The 19,724-nt window shown below is 40.9% G+C and overlaps 2 protein-coding genes across 5 annotated transcripts in view; one reads left to right on the top strand and one right to left on the bottom strand.

Moving 5' to 3' along the window:
* The window catches only part of LOC124597953 (glutathione hydrolase 1 proenzyme-like), a 115,331-nt gene extending 104,540 nt beyond the window's left edge, over positions 1 to 10,791 (top strand). Inside the window, exon 8 of the mRNA XM_047135971.1 lies at positions 10,642 to 10,791. Within this exon, the coding sequence (XP_046991927.1) occupies positions 10,642 to 10,791 (150 nt within the window). The remainder of the gene's footprint in view (positions 1 to 10,641) is intronic.
* A 5,136-nt stretch (positions 10,792 to 15,927) lies between these two features.
* The window catches only part of LOC124552058 (scoloptoxin SSD14-like), a 447,845-nt gene continuing 444,048 nt past the window's right edge, over positions 15,928 to 19,724 (bottom strand). For all 4 annotated transcript variants that reach the window (XM_047126487.1, XM_047126490.1, XM_047126488.1 and 1 more), the window contains 3 exons: positions 19,212 to 19,452; positions 19,000 to 19,113; positions 15,928 to 16,537 (listed from right to left, as the gene is read on the bottom strand). In XM_047126487.1, the coding sequence (XP_046982443.1) occupies positions 16,391 to 16,537; positions 19,000 to 19,113; positions 19,212 to 19,452 (502 nt within the window). In that variant the 3' untranslated portion in view covers positions 15,928 to 16,390. The remainder of the gene's footprint in view (positions 16,538 to 18,999; positions 19,114 to 19,211; positions 19,453 to 19,724) is intronic.

Here is a 19,724-nt window from a genome sequence, read left to right as displayed (position 1 = left end):
AAAGTTTACGGCCCCTTTTTCTTCTGCGAAAAAAACGTTACAGGACACGTGTATCTGGACATGCTGGAAAATAGGCTCATGCCACAACTGGAGACCGACAGCGCCGACTTCATCTTTCAACAGGATGCTGCTCCACCGCACTTCCAACATGATGTTCAGCATTTCTTAAACAGGAGATTGGAAAACCGATGGATCGGTCGTGGTGGAGATCATGATCAGCAATTCATGTCATGGCCTCCACGCTCTCCCGACTTAACCCCATGCGATTTCTTTCTGTGGGGTTATGTGAAAGATTCAGTGTTTAAACCTCCTCTACCAAGAAACCTGCCAGAACTGCGAGCTCGCATCAATGATGCTTTCGAACTCATTGATGGGGACATGCTGCGCCGAGTGTGGGAGGAACTTGATTATCGGCTTGATGTCTGCCGAATCACTAAAGGGGCACATATCGAACAGTTGTGAATGACTAAAAAAACTTTTTGAGTTTTTGTATGTGTGTGCAAAGCATTGTGAAAATATCTCAAATAATAAAGTTATTGTAGAGCTGTGAAATCGCTTCAATCATTTGTAATAACCCTGTACTTGAATGCTACCAAATTAGAAGTTAAGAAGTCTGGCAATAGCATGGAAAACTTTTACGAAAAAATAAATACGTCAACTTCAGATATAGGAAAACCTTTCTCGAAGTAGGCTATCCCTTCGAGTGTGGCGTTATGTGGAAGTGACACGTGGAAGACAGACATTACAGACAAGAAGAAAACAGTATTGCAAAAAAAATGGCTCTGAGCACTATGGGACTTAACATCTATGGTCATCAGTCCCCTAGAACTTAGAACTACTTAAACCTAACTAACCTAAGGACATCACACACATCCATGCCCGAGGCAGGATTCGAACCTGCGACCGTAGCAGTCGCGCGGCTCCGGACTGAGCGCCTAGAACCGCTAGACCACCGCGGCCGGCACAGTATTGCAGAGAATGCTGAAGCTTTGATGAGTGGACAAAACTAACGAAGAGGTATTGAATCACGCCAAGAAGAAGAAAAAAGCTGTATTGTAACAATTCAGCCAAAATAAGGAGTGCGTTGGTAAGACACATTCTCAAGCATCAAGAAATAGTTAATATGATAAAGGAGGTAAGTTTAAGGAGTGAAAACTTCAAACTGAGGAGGGGCAAGGTTTGAATACGGTAAGCAGGCTGCAATGGGTGTATGTATTAGCTGATTCATGCAGGACACATTCATAGACTTAGGACAGATTGGTGTGTAGGGCTGCAACAAAGCAGTCTTTGGTCTCAAGACCATAACGCAGCATCTTAGCAGATCGTAACTACACGTAACGTCAAACCGTTAATCAAATCAGAGTGATATAAGAGTACAGCTTGGCAAACAGAAGACATATGTGAAAGTATCGGTTTTTTCCCTCTCAGAGTTTCGTCTCTTTATAATAACACTCCATTGTCTCGTAATAATTGAGAAATCAAATAAACGAAATGCTATAATAACACTCCATTGTCTCGTAATAATTGAGAAATCAAATAAACGATATGCGTTCCAGCAGCTGTTGCTAGAAAGAACTTGTTTCATCTAATGTTCTGCAAATCACTGATAAATTTCGTTTGATTCGTTACAGGTTGCAATTAACAGACTGATTTTAAGACGACATCTGCGGTCATCTATCTCGCAAACACGTCACCATGTTCTTCCTTTTACTGATATTGTTGCACATGAGAGAAGATCTCCTAAGGTAAGTATCCCATATGTAATTTTATTTTGTTTATATTACTTAAAAACACAAACTAAATATCATTTTATCTTTAACAACGAGAAAAACGAATCCCACTGACTCTGTGCTAAAGGGAAACACAATCAGTTGCAACGAAGAATGGCAATACGAATGAAAAAGTGTCATTACGTCTTTTAGGGTGTCTGGTGACTTAATTTTAGGCAACAGCAAGGAAACAGACGACTGACAGATTCTTTAGCCATTCTACAAAAAAACACGTGTTTCTTTCTGTATTATCGAATAATTTTGTAGAGACATCTCGAGATAGTAAAGGAATGTCATGCGAGCGTGCAGTCACTGTCTGTCAAACGCATCGATGTATAATCTGAGTAGGACGGGCGGTTGACTGTCAGTGGCGTTTAACAGGGGAAATTTCCTCGCTACATTGTTTTCTGTTTCTGCACATAGTCTCGATGTAACTCTGTGAACCTGGGACAATGATTTTCTCAACACTTTTAGGCATTTCAAAAAGACGACTTATCGAGGACTGAAAAACTGGGCCGTGTTTCGGCTATGATTATTTCACTCGACGTAAATCACTTTTATCGAACTATTTCTTCAGTTCTACCTAGAGAAATTCACCAGAAGCGGACAAAAATAGATACTAGAGGAAGTGCGGAAGCGTATTGTTCCACCCGATTATTTTGACCTTGAGACGCGTGAGCAGCCCATTATCTGGTAAAAATTAATCTTTCACTGCGACCTGTTAGTTGCTTTATGAACTGTTTCTTCCAAAATTTATTCGGATGAGAATTAAAAAAAAAAAAAAAAAAAAAAAAAAAAAAAAAAAAAAAAAAAACTAACCTTTTCGAGCTCATGTAAAAGTTTTCCAATGGTTCAAATGGCTCTGAGCACTATGCGACTTAACTTCTGAGCTCATCAGTCGCCTAGAACTTAGAACTAATTATACCTAACTAACCTAAGGACATCACACACACCCATGCCCGAGGCAGGATTCGAACCTGCGACTGTAGCGGTTGCTCGGCTTCAGACTGTAGCCCCCAGAACCGCACGACCACTCCGGCCGACTAAAGGTTTTCGCCTTCCTTGAAGTAGAGTGGAAAGTAATGAAACTACAGTTCATTAACTGTGACATAGTGCCACAAATTTCACTTGTAACATGTCCAAACATAGCTAGGAATCGCATGGTTTCGCTTTTTAAAGGTGTGTGTCGATTAGCGGGCAGACTTCCGCTAGTCGCTTACAAAGACTACTTCTGCAAGTTTTGACTTGGAGAACCCCCACCAAGTCAACTTTCGCAAGTTTCGTCAACTTCTAGAAGCAGCTACGGCATGTTAATGGAAACAGTATCATACATCTTGCTGCAAGAACTTGTCGAAATTACCGGCTGCTGGAAATTTTTCTCAAACTTCTTCCAGTTTTTGTTTTAGATACAGGTATGAAAATTTTTGTGTCGACAAGGAGAGTGGCGCAAAGACATATCGGCTGAAACAAATGTGCTTCAGCCAGCCCCGGGGGTGATGAGGTTGGTCTAGTGCAGGATGGCTGGTGACATAGGATTGAGGCCGGGTATCAAGCAGCAGTAGGCCCAGAGAGAATCATCTATGAGAAAAATACTTTATTTCACTTAAGCATTTGCTCCATGCCAGAATGGAGCAGTGAGCACATCCTCCGCAGCACGTGGCGAGAACCACGTAGCTTGCGAGTTGACGGCCAGCGTTGAGCCACCTGAGTGCAACCCGTACACCAAGGACTGCTGATGAGAGTGCTCAGTATACGGTACACGACCCAGTTACGTGAGTCACGCTACAAGCACCCTGACTCAGAGGCACTCAAAGACGGTCAGGACTCTTGTACTGGTGGCCAGCTCCGCGGTGTATGACTGCATCCCGGCTGCCCGCGGTGTGAGATGCAGCGGCACCCACACTGCAATGGTGGGAGGTGGCTGCCTTGCCTGGGACACAAACCAGTGTCGTCTTGGGCAGGAGTCCAGTTTTCTGCTGGACTGCAGCTGGGATGATCCAGCTGCACCATGGTACTAATTCTAGGAGGTGCACTTAGTGCTGTTTGTTGCTGTGGTATTCAGTCCTGAGACTGGTTTGATGCAGCTCTCCATGCTACTCTATCCTGAGCAAGCTTCTTAATCTCCCAGTACCTACTGCAACCTACATCCTTCTGAATCTGCTTAGTGTATTCAACTCTTGGTCTCCCTCTACGATTTTTACCCTTCACGCTGCCCTCCAATACTAAATTGGTGATCCCTCAATGCCCCAGAACATGTCCTACCAACCGATCCCTTCTTCTAGTCAAGTTGTGCCACAAGCTCCTCTTCTCCCTAATTCTATTCAATACCTCCTCATCAGTTATGTGATCTACCCATCTAATCTTCAGCATTCTTCTGTAGCACCACATTTCAAAAGCTTATATTCTCTTTTTGCCTAAACTATCTATCATCCACGTTTCACTTCCATACATGGCTGCACTCCATACAAATACTTACAGAAACGACTTCCTGACATTTAAATCTATACTCGATGTTAACAAATTTTTCTTCTTCAGAAACGATTTCCTTGCCATTGCCAGTCTACATTTTATATGCTCTCTACTTCGTCCATCATCAGTTATTTTGCTCCCCACATAGCAAAACTCCTTTACTACTTTACGTGTCTCATTTCCTAATCTAATTCCCTCAGCATCACCGGACTTAATTTGACTACATTCTGTTATCCTTGTTTTGCTTTTGTTGATGTTCATCTTATACCTTCCTTTCAAGACACTGTCTATTCCGTTCAACTGCTCTTCAAAGTCCTTTGCTGTCTCTGACAGAATTACAATGTCATCGGCCAACCTCAAAGTTTTTATTTCTTCTGCATGGATTTTAATGCCTACTCTGAACTTTTCTTTTGTTTCCTTTATTGCTTGCTCAATATATAGGTTGAATAACATCAAGGAGAGGCTACAACCCTGCCTCACTCCCTTCCCAACCACTGCTTCCCTTTCATACCCCATCTGCTTTCTGTACAAATTGTAAATAGCCATTTGCTCCCTGTATTTTACCCCTGCCAACAGCAGAATTTTAAAGAAAGTATTCCAGTCAACATTGTCAAAAGTTTTCGCTAATTCTATAAATGCTAGACACATTGGTTTGCCTTTCCTTAATCTTTCTTCTAAGATTAGTCGTAGGGTCAGTATTGCCTCATGTGTTCCAACATTTCTACGGAATCCAAACTGATCTTCCCCGAGGTCGGCTTCTACCAGTTTTTACATTCGTCTGTAAAGAATTCCCCTTAGTATTTTGCAGCTGTGACTCATTAAACTGATAGTTCAGTAATTTTCACATCTGTCAACACCTGCTTTCTTTGGGATTGAAATTATTTTATTCTTCTTGAAGTCTGAGGGTATTTCGCCTGTCTCATAAATCTTGCTCACCAGATGGTAGACTTTTGTCAGGACTGGCTCTCCCACGGCTGTCAGTAGTTCTAATGGAATGTTGTCTACTCTGGGGGCCTTGCTTCGACTCAGGTCCTTCAGTGCTCTGTCAAACTCTTCACGCAGTATCATATCTCCCATTTCATCTTCATCTACATCCTCTTCCATTTCCATAATATTGTCCTCAAGTATATCGCCCTTGTATAGACCCTCTATATACTCCTTCCACCTTTCTACTTTTACCTTCTTTGCATAGAACTGGGTTTCCATCAAAACTCTTGCTATTCATGCAAGTGGTTCTCCTTTCTCTAAAGGCCTCTTTAATTTTCCTGTAGGCGGTATCTATCTTACCCCTAGTGAGATAAGCCTCTACATCCTTATATTTATCCTCTAGCCATCCCTGCTTAGCCATTTTGCACTTCCTGTCGATATCATTTTTGAGACCTTTGTATTCCTTTTTGCCTGCTTCATTTACTGCATTTTTATATTTTCTCCTTTCATCATTTAAATTCAATATTTCTTTTGTTACCCAAGGGTTTCTACTAGCCCTCGTCTTTTTACCTATTTGATCCTCTGCTGCCTTCACTATTTCATCCCTCAAAGCTATCCATTCTTCTTCTACTGTATTTCTTTCCCCCATTCCTGTCAATTGTTACCTTATGCTCTCCCTGAAACTCTGTACAACCTCTGGTTCTTTCAGTTCATCCAGGTCCCATCTTCTTAAATTCCCACCTTTTTGCAGTTTCTTCAATTTTAATCTACAGTTCATACCCAATATATTGTGGTCAGAGTCCACATCTGCCCCTGGAAATGTCTTACAATTTAATCTCTGTCTTACCATTATATAATCTATCTGATATCTTTTAGTATCTCCAGGGTTTTCCATGTATACAACCTTCTTTCATGATTCTTGAACCAAGTGTTAGCTATGATTAAGTTATGCTCTGTGCAAAATTCTACCAGGCGGCTTCCTCTTTCATTTCTTAGCCCCAATCCATATTCACCTACTATGTTTCCTTCTCTCCCTTTTCCTACTCTCACATTCCAGTCACCCATGACTATTAAATTTTCGTCTCCCTTCACAACCTGAATAATTTCTTTTATCTCATCATACATTTCATCAATTTCTTCATCATCTGCAGAACTAGTTGGCATATAAACTTGTGCTACTGTAGTAGGCATGGGCTTCGTGTCTATCTTGGCCACAATAATGCGTTCACTATGCTGTTTGTATTAGCTTACCCGTACTCCTATTTTTTTATTCATTATTAAACCTACTCCTGCATTACCCCTATTTGATTTTGTATTTATAACCCTGTATTCACCTGACCAAAAGTCTTGTTCCTCCTGCCACTGAACTTCACTAATTCCCACTATATCTAACTTTAACCTATCCATTTCCCTTTTTAAATTTTCTAACCTAACTGCCTGATTAAGGGGTCTGACATTCCACGCTCCGATCCGTAGAACGCCAGTTTTCTTTCTCCTGATAACGACGTCCTCTTGAGTAGTCCCCACCCGCAGATCCGAATGGAGTACTATTTTGCCTCTGGAATATTTTACCCAAGAGGACACCATCATCATTTAATCATACAGTAAAGCTGCATGCCCTCGGGAAAAATTACGGCTGTAGTTTCCCCTTGCTTTCAGCCGTTCACAGTACCAGAACAGCAAGGCCATTTTGGTTAGTGTTACAGGGCCAGATCAGTCAATTATCCAGACTGTTGCCCCTGCAACTACTGAAAAGGCTGCTGACCCTCTTCAGGAACCACACATTTGTCTGGCCTCTCAACAGATACCCCTCCGTTGTGGTTGCACCTACGGTACGGCTATCTGTATCATTGAGGCACGCAAGCCTCCCCACCAACGGCAAGGCCCATGGTTCATGGGGGGACACTTAGTGCAGGAGGCTGGTATCACAATGGATACCCAAACTCGTGACTTCTGCTGATGGCTCCATGATGTCCCCTTAGCTGGCATAGCCTCTATGTGCTGGTAGAACTGTGGGGGCAGCCAGTGCATTTATCACCAAAATAACACACCCATTAGGCCAACGCATAACTTCTATCCACATTCTTGGCAACATTTCTGAAACCCATCAGTGGAGAAACTCCTGGCCCTTACTGCAAAAACTGTGCCTTACTGCTGTGCTGGCAGGCTTCACAGGACAGAGCCTGACCCCTCTCCCAATAAATCAACGGCTCTGTTACTGTAAATGGAATGCCAACACCTGCACTCGCCTGCTACCAGCACCTGCTGCAATGCTTTATGTAAAATACTAGTAGCACTACACTACATTCAGTGCTCTGTCAAATTCTTTTCGTAGTATTGTACCTCTCATCTCATCTTCATCTACTTCCTCTTCCCTTTCAATAATGTGGCCCTCAAGTTCATTTCCATTGTACAGTCCCTCTATATATTCCTTCCACCTTTCAGCTTTCCCTTCTTTGCTTAGTACTGGTTTTACATCTAAACTCTCGATATTCATAAGGCCAATTCTCTTTTCTCCAAAGGCCTTTTAATTTTTCTACAGGAGATTTCTATCTTTCCAATATGCACACAAGCTTCTATCTATAGACTTGAATTTGTTTCCTAACCATTCCTGCTTAGCCATTTTGTACTTTCTGCCAGTCTCATTTCGTAGGCATCAGTATTTCCTTTCACCTGCTCCACTTGCTGCATTTTTACATTTTCTCATTTCATCATTTAAATTCAATATCTCCTATGACATCCAAGAATTTCTGCTAGGCCTTGTATTTTTACCTACTTGATCCTCTGCTGGCTTCACTATTTTGTATCTAAAAATTACCAATTCATCTTTTACTGTGTTTCTCTCTCCTGTTTCAGCCAATTGTTACCTAAAGCTCCCTTTGAAACTCTCAGCAACCTCAGGTTCTTTCAACTTATCCAGGTTCCATATCCTTTATTTCCTACCTGTTTGCAGTTTTAACTGAATTGTGGCCCCTGGAACTGTCTTACAGTTTAAAATCTGGTTCCAAAATCTGTATTACCATTATATAATCATATGAAACCTTCCAGTGTCTCCATGTCTTCTCTACATATACAATTGTCTTTCATGATCTTGAACAAAGTGTTAGTGATGATAAAATTATGCTCTGTGTAAAATTTTACCAGGTGATTTCCTCTTTCATTCATTTCCCCCAGTCCATTTCTCCTACCATCTTTCCTCTCTTCCTCTTCCTACTTCTGAATTCTTGTCACCCATCAGCATTACGTCTTCTTCTCTATTAACTGAAGGATAATGTCATTTATCTCACATTCTTGTATCTCTTCACCTGTAGACTTATTTGGCACATAAACCTGTACTACTGTAATGGAAGCTGGCTTCATGTTTATCTCAGCTATGATAATGGTGTTCACTATTTTCTTATTCATTATTAGATGTACTACTGACCCATCTGAGTAGCCATATGCATTAAAAAGATGATTTAGGATTCAATGAGGCATGCCGGCCCCGGATTGAATCTGCCTGATGGATTAATATGAGGGCAGTTTGTAGTCTATTTCCACACCTGACTGGGTCTATAGTGGGCTGGCACCCACATCTCACCTCAGTTACATGATTTGCAGACATTTTGAAACCCTTCTCCCACTTTCACACAGCATAACACTAGACACAGACAGATGGGGTACACAAATCTGATCCCAGGGGGTACAGGCAGTGACAGGAACGGCATCCAGCCACCCTCTACCAATAATAATGCCAAATACAGAATAAAATGCCAATGCTTTGAAGGCATGAGATAAGGGCACAAAGAAGAAGAAAAAGATTATTAGACACACTCCAACTTGCATTAACCCTAATTGATTTTGAATTTGTAACCCTGTACTCACCTAACCAGAAGTCCTCTTCATTCTGCCACCAAACTTCACTAATTCTCAGTGTATCTAAATTCCACCTGTCCCTTTCCATTTTTGAAATTTCTAGCCTACCTACCACAGTGAAGGGAGCTAACATTATGTGCTCTGACCAGTGAATGCCAGTTTTGTTTTTCATGATGTCAACATTCCTCCTGAGTAGTCCCCAGCCGGAGATCCGAATGGGGGACTATATTACCTATAAAACATGTTACCCAAGATGACACCATCATCATTTAACCACACTATAGAGTTGCATCCCCTCAGAAAAAGTAACAGCTGTAGTTTCCCCTTTTGTTCAGCAATACCAGTACAGTGTGACCATGTTGGCTGATGATACAACGACAGATCAGTCAGTCATCCAGGCTGCCCGTAGTGCCACTGAAAAGGCTGCTAACCATCTTCAGGAAACACATGTTTGTCTGGCATCTTCATAGATACCCGTCCCTTTGCGGTTGCACATATGGTACCACTAACTGTATCACTGAGGCACACAATCCTCCTCACCACCTCGAGGAGAATGGTTCATGGGGGGAAGTGGGGTGGGGATTATTAGTATACTGGAATCAAAGTACCTTTGCAGTATTGACATTTCTACAGTAATGAGAGCCTCTACAAATTTGTAATCTGTTACAATATCTTTGGACTACTATGTGATGCCGTGTTACTTTTGTACAAATAAGTGATTATAATGACCTGCTGAAGGCTAGAATAAGATTCCTATCACAAAGTTTAAGAATATTTTGCCACATTACAAGGTATTAGTTACTTAGTTGAAGATGAAGCACATCATTTTGCCAATACACTAACTATTCATGGATTCAAACAAATGACTGAAGAAGTATACTGTGGAATGAATGAAAGCAGATCCATCTAATGGACATTCATTAGATGTTGGAGGGGAAAGGTGTACAATACCAGTAAGTTAAACAGCTTTTAACTTAATTTCGGACTGTCAGGCCAAGTGGCTTGACAGTGGGCCATTATGTGTTTCCACAGGCCAGTTGACTGGCTGGTACGGTGGTGGGGAGACGCACTTGCAAGTGTTTGTTGCCTGTGGAAACAGGGCTTAAGCTGTTCAGTATTTACTGACTAATAATTTTATGGTCAGTGTAGTTAGTGTAGCTGTCCTCAATCAGAAAATTGGTTAGTGCAGTTAGTGAAGTGGTCCTCAGCCAGGAGGTTGGTTTGGATGCTGCAGTCTCATTGCCTCTTTCTGACTCTGAAGTGACTTACCCACCAGATAAAGGAGGCCTACAGATTTACCACCGACTGAACCATGGTGCTAGTTGAAATTTTTTCCATTGAACTGTTGCCAGAGGTGAATGAAGAGACAAGGGCCAGAAAAAATATCCTAGGACAAACTATGGTTTGAACCTCGGACCTTTGGATTTATGATCAACATCTACAGGTCAGCAAATCACATATGACCATTGTAGTAACAATGAAATGCAAATCTAAATCTTTGCAGTCATCAAATTTACATGTGCATATTTATCAAATTGTAGTAAGCCTACATTATGGGTATTTGACATCCTATGTAGCACATCAATTTCTCCTGTACCTAATAACTTTTCTTCTGTTTTAGGATGAAACTGGAGCACTTAAGAAGCTTGATGTAAATGTTTCTGAAGCATATTCCTTTAGAACGGGGGTTATTGGGGTAGCAAATACCACTTCCAATCAATATGTCGTCAGCCTTGATCGTCGAAGAAGCACAGAGTTTGATGTTATATAATTACTTCTAATAATAATTTTTAGACAGTGTTCACAAATTAAAAAACTCTTATTCTTATTATTTCTTTTTTTGTCGCAATACCTATTTACAATAATTGCAAAACTGTTTTTAAAACTCGGATGACACTTTTTCGTAGGCTGAAAGATAATGCTCTGTTTAATTTTTCCTCAATTTCACAACTTCTAAATATAGTGTGAGCATGTCAGAAAGATGAATATCCATGAAATATTTTTTTGTGTGGCTCCACATAATTTAACTTGCAGAGTGCACCAGAAGTATAACTTACTGCAAACATACAAAACAGGTATAATAACTGGATCCTAACATTTACTACATGGACACCTACATTCCTTTGAGAGTTCTGTTTTGTGTTGAAGTCCACCCTCCCCTTTCTATTCCTACAGAAACAGTCTTTGCAACCTAAACTTGGCTTCCCAGGCCATTGTCAGATAACTTAATGTTGAACAGAGAGTCCACAACTTCAGCGAGCATTCATAGCTACACATATTAAAATTATGTGAGTGTATAAAGCAGAAATGTTCTACAAGTGAGTAATGGCACAGGCTACTATGTCATATGGACAAACTGGTGAATATGATGAACACACCAAATAAAGTGAGGGGAAGAAAGACGTCTATGGAATCGGGTTGTTGAACAGTTATAAAAGGCTTTCAGCTAATGGTGAGGGGAATAATAACTGGCTGCTACTTTAATAAAGGAGAAGAGTGGAACTGTGTTTAGTCATTGAAGACTAGGTCAGGATTCTTTGACTGGTGTTTATTAATGGCCAGAACTTCAAGTAATGTTAGTTTTCTCCCTTTACTTTCTTTATGGAGGGCATCACATTTCACATCATATGAATGACATTCATTAAGAGCATGTTCGGAAAATGTGGAATCTTTCTTTCTCAGTCTCCAGTTCCTTTCATACTCGGTCAGTATCTGAGATGGCCTAAGAAGCTGAAACTTGATTCTAATAAATATTACTGTGGAACATCAATACATTTATTCAAGTTATTAATATGTCTATGTTCCTCCAAGAACTGGTAGAATATTCCACAAATAGAATATTTATACATAATATGAATAATATACACTCCAGACCTGGACCTTGCAACATCAAACACTTCACAATAACTGAAATGGAACTTAAATGCTGTACATGTTCACCTAGATCAGAACTTTCCACACTTGGTGTCCTGACAGATTAGTGAATTCACACACAAAGTGAAACAAATGATTAAAAATGTCAGAAAATAACACTTTTACTTCAGGCTGTATCTTTATTTTATCCATGATATGCCTTAACTAAAACTTAAAAGTAACTAAATAAGTAAATTCAGAAGAAGGCAAGCAGAATGATGTGTACAGTGAACAGCGAGAAAGTTGTGTTCATCTTGCAGAAGTATTTTTAAGCATCTTGGAAATCGGACACTTACTTACCAATACATTGATCCTTAATGGTTTTTGTTGCTAGTACTAAGAGAATGGTTCAGCTGAATTGTGATTTATACACTCAAGACACAAGGCAAAAAAATAATTTTCTATGGTTCAGAATGAGGTTTTGTGTTTTGATGGGAAGATGTTAAATAGGCTTCCATGCAACATGAAGCAAGACATCTGGAATCCCTACCAATTAAAAAGGAAATTAGAAATATACCTTATTAGTCACTCTTTCTACAATTTATCTGGGTATCTAGATTCAGGGATTGAAAAGTTCTGTTAACTACAGCAGTATTCATTGTCAAACTCGCATGACAAATAGTATAGGACTTGGTATATACATATGTGGTAATCCACGCTCAAGCTCATATTGGTGAATTATGAGTGTGGCAAGAGACCTTGTTACTTTGTCACTGGGTGATGGATTTTGCAGTGTCCCGATAGGGGGAACATGGAGAGGAAACTATGAAAATTTAGTGCCAGATTCCCCTGTCTGAGCTTTGTCTTGTTTGGTACACCATCTGGTGCTGATGGTACTAGAGTGCTGAAGTGGTATGCTGTGTATCAGATAGATTGTACCTCAAAACGAGGTATGGTGTACCGTGAGGATGTGCGGTATTTACCAGTTATTTTCCGTGTGTGTGGTGTGTCACAATGGATGGAATCCTCCTTTTGGGAAGGCCTTAAACTGTTGGCATATTTCACTGATGATTTACTACAAGTTCATCTAAGTAAATGTACTATTTTGAATTTAGTGAGCCTCAATTTGTTAAATCTGAACTAATGATTTTGATTCATTGGAGACCCATTTTATTGTAAAGTTCCTGCTGCTCTTTGGTGAAATAAAATAATAGTAACAGTGTTAAATGTGTTTTTAAGGAGCTTTTTATGTGGTGATGTCAACTTGTATTTAATGACCCTTTCAAAACCCATTAGTTTTAACAGTATTCATTAAGTCTCATCTGTGGTGTTACATGAACTTCTCTTGTGTACAAGAATTGGTAATACGAGTGTTGTATATTATGATTTTCATGGCCAGAGGGGTGATGAGTATTGCTTAACCTGTAATCATTTTTTGGTATGAATTTCACATTGCATGGCCCACTGATTGGATTTATTCCTTTTCATGGAATTACATAGGTGGCATGTGTACAACTCTGCTCTCTTTATGTTGTAGTAAACTGGCAGATTAGCTTGAATTGCTTTCATAATCTCAAACAATGGAAAATCCAGGATGGAATGTTCCTTCAGAACCTCAACAACTTCTACCCCATTTGCTTCACCTGGTCTTACTCAACCCAACAAGACACCTTCCTAGATGTTGACCTCCACCTCAGAGATGGCTGGATCAGTACCTCCATCCATATCAAACCTGCTAACCATCAGTGATACCTCCATTTCAACAGCTGCCACCCTTTCCATACCAAGAAGTCCCTTCCATACAGCCTAGCCACCCTTGGTAGTCGCATCTTCAGTGACGAGCAATCCCTCTCGATCTTCAGTGACGAGCAATCCCTCTCGATCTTCAGTGACGAGCAATCCCTCTCAAAATATACCGAGTGTCTCACTGAAGTCTTCACAGACTGTAATTATCCTCCCAATATTATGAAAAGAAATCTCCTGTGCCTTATTTCCAGTCCCCACCACATCCCAAAGTCCCACTGTCTGGCCACAGAGGAGCATTCCCCTCATAACTCAGTGCCACCAAGGGGCAGAGCAACTGAATTACATTCTCCGCCAGGGTTTCAAATACCTCTCACTGTGCCCTTAAATGAGAAATGTCCTGCTCACTATCTTTCTCACCCCTCCCACAGTGGTATTCCACCATCCACCAAACCTACACAATATACCCACCCATCCCTAAACAACCCCTGCTCCCAACCCCTTACCTCACGGCACATACCCATGTAATAGACCTAGATGCAAAACCTGTCCCATACATCCTCCCATCACCACCTACTCCAGTCCAGTCACAAACATCACCTGTCCCATCAAAGGCAGGGCTACCTGTGAAACCAGCCATATGATCTACAAGCTAAGCTGCAATCACTGTGCTGCAGTCTATGTGAGCATGACAACCAACAAACTGTCTGTCTGCATGAATGGCCACTGACAAACTATGGCCAAGAAACAAGTGGACCACCCTGTTGCTGAGCATGCTACCAAACATGACATCCTTGATTTCAATGACTGCTTCACAGCCTGTGCCATATGGAACCTTCCCACCAACACCAGCTTTTCTGAATTGTGCAAGTGGGAACTCTCCCTGCAATAGATCTTATGTTTCCATAACCCTTCTGGCCTCTATCTTCATTAGTCATTGTCCTCACCCATCCAGCCCCTTCCCTGTTTCCATTTCAGCACTACACAGCCCTCATTCCACCATCACACGCAGTCTTTTTACATGTCTCCTTTCCACTCCCCCCCTCCCCCTCTCCCCACATCTCACCTGCCCTCCGTCTAACCCGCAGCACTTCACTGTCCGCGAACCCTATGCTGCTATCTTTCCCCCTCCCCATCCCCTCCCCAGCCTCTTCCTTATCCCCAGCCAGTTGCCACTCCCACAGTGCACTGGTGCTGCTGCTCACACTGTGGCATCAGATGCCTGAGACTACAGTCATTGTGTGTGAGTTGTATTGTGTGTGTGTGTGTGTGTGTGTGTGTGTGTGTGTGTTTTACCAATTTTTGATGAAAGCTGAACATTTTATTTGTGACAGTCCTTTTGTCGTGCCTATCTGCAACTCAGTATCTCCGCTATGTGGTGAGTGGATGTTTCATAATCTCAGCTGCATTTTGTGCCACAGAGTGGTCTACTTTGCTCTTGACCACAGTTTTGCAGTGGCAATTCATCCTAGTAGACCGCTGGTTGGTACTCATACCAATATAAAAAGTTGTGCAGTGATTCACAGCAGAGGTGGATATGAGATGGCTGCTTTCACAGGTGGCCCAGCTTCTGATAGGGTAGGATAAGCCTGTGACAGAACTGGAATGGGATTGGACAGGTCTTGCACCTTGGTCTTAGCCAGGGATATGATTCCTGTGACAAGTGCTTGGGATTGGGAGTGGTATAGAGATAGACTGAGATGTTGAATAGGATGTCCCTCATTTCAGGGTGCAGGATGATAGTAATCAAAGCCCTGGTGAAGACTGTGGTTCCCAAGGTATAATATACAGATTAAATGGCTATGATTTCTTATCTTTTGTTGATTTATGTCTTTGACTTGTTTCATATTCCTGAAGGTTCTCCTCCTTTAGCCAATCTAAAGAACGTGAGGAAAGTGAATAAGTATCTAAAAATAAATGAAGTATGTCTGCAAGTAAGTGATCAGCCAGAATATTAGCAATATCCGTATGATCAGAGACATCCGTATGTGATCTTCTTACAGTAAGGCAACAATATTTTATCTTACACTTTAATTTCACTTTTTTTTTTTTTTTTTTTTTTTTGACAGATGTGTGCATCATCTGATTCTCTGTGTAAAATCTTAAAACCAACAACAGAAAGAATAAAGAATAAACCAATGATGAAAACCACTTAATAATCAGTAGTTGCAGGGTTTCTCTTCCCACCTGGAATCTTTTAAGTAGCTGGAAAAAAAAACGTGTTTTCTTTCCCTTTTACTGTTCATTGATTTAGCAAAACTAGTTCATAACTGTCAATCATGTATTTCCATTGCATGGATATCAAAACATGACTTAACAAAATAATCACATTTTCAATAAATAATCAATAATAAAATTCACAACTGCACATTATGTACAAGAGAACATTAGCAAATAATAAAATAAATATTACACATAAAAAAGGAAGCAGTAATACTGAATTTTAAATCACCAGATGTTAAATATTTCGTAGCTCTTTGAAGCTTAGGACTATGACTTGTTCATAAAACACTGCTCCTAGTACACCACTGTAGTACTCACATACCTATCCATTTATTTAGCTTTACATATTTACACACACACACACACACACACACAGAGTCAATTTAAACCAACATAGACATGAAGAGAGAGAAGGAGTGGTGGGAGGGGAGATGCTTGGAGGGAGAGTAGGGTAGACAAAGCAAAGTATCACAAGATGCACCATAATCTCTTTGTCTTGCTGCACAACACTTTTTAACATTCTGAAAATTCCACAGCATAGGATCACGATCTCAAAAACCAGCAACCACTCCATTGCGCCTGAAGTCTGAATTTGCGTAAATTTTCCCACCAGACACAGCAATTCCAGTTGCTGTCGATCCACCGACAGCAAATTCTTGTACATCATGGCCAATTGCATGGAGGCCTTTGACGACATTCTGCAAATTCATTGAATAATTCAGTGAATAAATGTCACAGCCCAAAATAATATTAACATTGTAACTGTAGATGTAAAATTCCATAATCAGTCATAACAGACAAATAAAGAGTGTGTGTGGCTACTTCTTTACCTTGAAACATTGTGAGGTGACTTTTGTACTGTCAGTTACATCACAATAGTACAAATAATTACTTTCGCTTCTTGAGAATTCACTACTTGTATAAAAACATATGCTGCCTGACAAAAAAAGCGAAGCACCCAGAAGACATTGTCAGATTCAAATTCAACTCTGTAAAGGTACGCACCATTGGTGGGTATGTATGTTGGAATTTGCTGTGACTGCTATAATGTTCACCACAGTGCATCAGTTTTGTTATCAGGCCTGGTAGAGTACAGAAGGACTATGAACAGTGTCAGATGTTGAGTGACCACTGTGAAGTACACAGAGATGAAGCATACTAGTGTGACACAGCATGGTTTTCCATTTGGTCGGCTGGTTAATCCTGCAATATCCAGATTTGTGGCACATTAAAATGTGACATGGCCTGATGTTGGACTGCAGGGCAATGTGAGGGAAGGCATACTCATTGTCAAGGTTCCGGTCAACCACATCTGACCACGACCATGACAAGGAGGATCACCAAATTCTGCACCAGGCACACTGCAATCCCTTCACATCAGTGCCTGCCATCTAAGAACAAGTAACAGACTCCCTGCGACATTTTGTGTCATCCCACAACATTGGTTGGAGACTGACAGCACCTGGGCTTGGGAATTACTGTTCCATGCACAGGCTGCTGCTGTTAACACCATAACACAAATGGCAGTGTTTGGAGGGGTGCCAATGAATGGTGTCATATTGTGTTCAGTCGATGATTCGTGGTTCTGCACTAGCCCAGATGACCACTGTCAGAGATTATGACGATGACCTATGGAGAGGTCCCATTCTTCCAATGTTTTGGAGATGGACAGTGCTATTTCTTCTGGTGTCATGATGTGAGGAGCCATCGGGTATGACTTTGGGCCGTGGCTGGTAGTGACTACAAGAACTCCAATGGCACAATGGTACTCAGCGGACATCTGGCATCTTCATGTGTTACCTGTCATACGAAAGAATTGTGGTGCCATTTTTCAACAGGACAATGCTCATCCACACAAGGCACGACTCTATGAACTGTCTGCATCATGTTAAGGTACTTCCAAGGCTGTCAAAATCTGCAACTCTGTCCCCTAGAGAGTGACAGAATGTGTGTGGGTCCAGCTTGGATGCCAACTTTGTCCCAGTGCCAGAATCCAGGATATCAAGGATGCTATAATGTGATATTGATAACTGTGATTACCCTGCCAAGTCCTTTGTAAATTGGAATTGGTTTTGTAATCACTGAAATAACATCACGTATGGTCTCAACACTTGAAGTTTCAATTAATTTCCTCCTATGCCTATAGATGCTTCACTTCAGGGAGTAGAATATCATTGATGTAGTGCTGTCCTGTTACGGTGCCATGGATGACAACCAAAGTGGTGGTGCTGCTTATGTCAGAGAGTGTAGTTGTAAAATTTGAGACAGAATTACTGGCCACTGCAGTTGTACTGCCAACAGACACACATAAAAATACATGGCAGTATCTGAGCTCTCCAAAGGCTTGAATGCCAAATGCTTTTACATGAATCTATTGGGGGCACTAAATATTTCACCTCACTGGCCAAGGCAGTGTTTGGCAAGCACTATGACAGGCAGCAGAAAGTCTTGGGTGTTATCTTTCTGAAATGTATGTCCAGGATGGCTGCCATGAAGGGCAACACAACAGGGCATAGAATATTGTCGATGTACCACTGCACTGTAAGAGTGCTAAGGATGGCAACTAAACTGGTCCCGCTATGAAAAGAGATGGCACCCCAGGCCATCATTCCTGGCAACAGTCATTTTGCTATCCCACTACTGTCCAGGGTATCTCAAAACATGTTTCAATGGGAATCACATTGATGTGAGTAGAATTGTCTTCTGTGATGAGTCCCACTTTGAGATGAGCCCCAATGACCAACAAAGACATGTCTGGAGACCCCTCAGACAGTGGCGGTATATCAACCTGACTGCCACACACCATATGGCCTGACAATCAGGAGTAACGGTCTGGAGCGCCATAAATTTTCATAGCAGCACCACCACTTTGGTTGTCATCCATGGCACCGTAACAGGACAGCACTACATCAATGATATTCTACTCCCTGTTCTGTTGCCCTTCATGGCAAGCCATACTGGGCTTACGTTTCAGAAGGATAATTCCCACCCATACACAGTGATAGTTTCTACTGCTTGGATGTCTTGTTTTCTTTGTAGAAAGCATCTTTCTAAATGTGGAATCTGTTATGTGACTTGGATGCTTGCAGTTTTTAAGTTTTGTACCTTACAAAGCAAAAAAATATTAAAATTTGTAGATTATCATTTAATTTATACTCACCTCCTCAAACCCTTCTTCATACTGAAGTGCCATGGGAAATAACTGATGATGAATTCGCCTGTGGTCAATAGCTTCCTTTATAGTTTTATTGAACCATAGGCTATACATAGAGACCTGTAAATACATTCTACTGTAGTAGCATAATGATTTGTAATTATTGGTATATGTCTGCATGTTCTTTACAGCAAGAAATTAATTAAATGTGGAAATACCAGTGCTGTCCCTGATGTAATTTTAGTTCCACCAGCTGCCCCAGTAACAAGTTGTACATCTCCACTGCCATTGACAAAAATTGCGGGTGTCATGGATGAAAGTGGTCTTTTCCCTGGCTGAATAAAATTGGCTGGCGATGGAGGAATTCCAAACGCATTGGTAATGTTTGGTGCAGAGAAATCATCCATCTCATCATTAAGGATGATACCTGTAGAGTTTGATACAACCTTTGCACCAAATCTGCAAAAAATTTGAGAATTTTATCAGTTTACAAAGAGTAACCACAAAAAATAAATAAATGCACATTAATTCTTTCATCACACTCCATTGATCACTTCAAGGAGACTCTTCACCGCATTTGAATAAATTAAGTGCTACAGAAACTAATTCTGCATGTGATATTAATAATCCAATATCATAAATTGCAATATTCTGTTTGCACTTACGCAGGTTATAAATTAATATGTTTTCATGTGATCCAGATGCAAAGTTGAGGAAAATGCAGAATCGAG

The sequence above is a fragment of the Schistocerca americana genome, chromosome 1, assembly GCF_021461395.2.
Source record: "Schistocerca americana isolate TAMUIC-IGC-003095 chromosome 1, iqSchAmer2.1, whole genome shotgun sequence".
NCBI classification, from domain to species: Eukaryota; Metazoa; Arthropoda; class Insecta; order Orthoptera; family Acrididae; genus Schistocerca; species Schistocerca americana.
The sequence above is the reverse complement of the archived record's forward strand: the minus strand, read 5'-3'. Positions and strand labels throughout refer to the sequence as shown.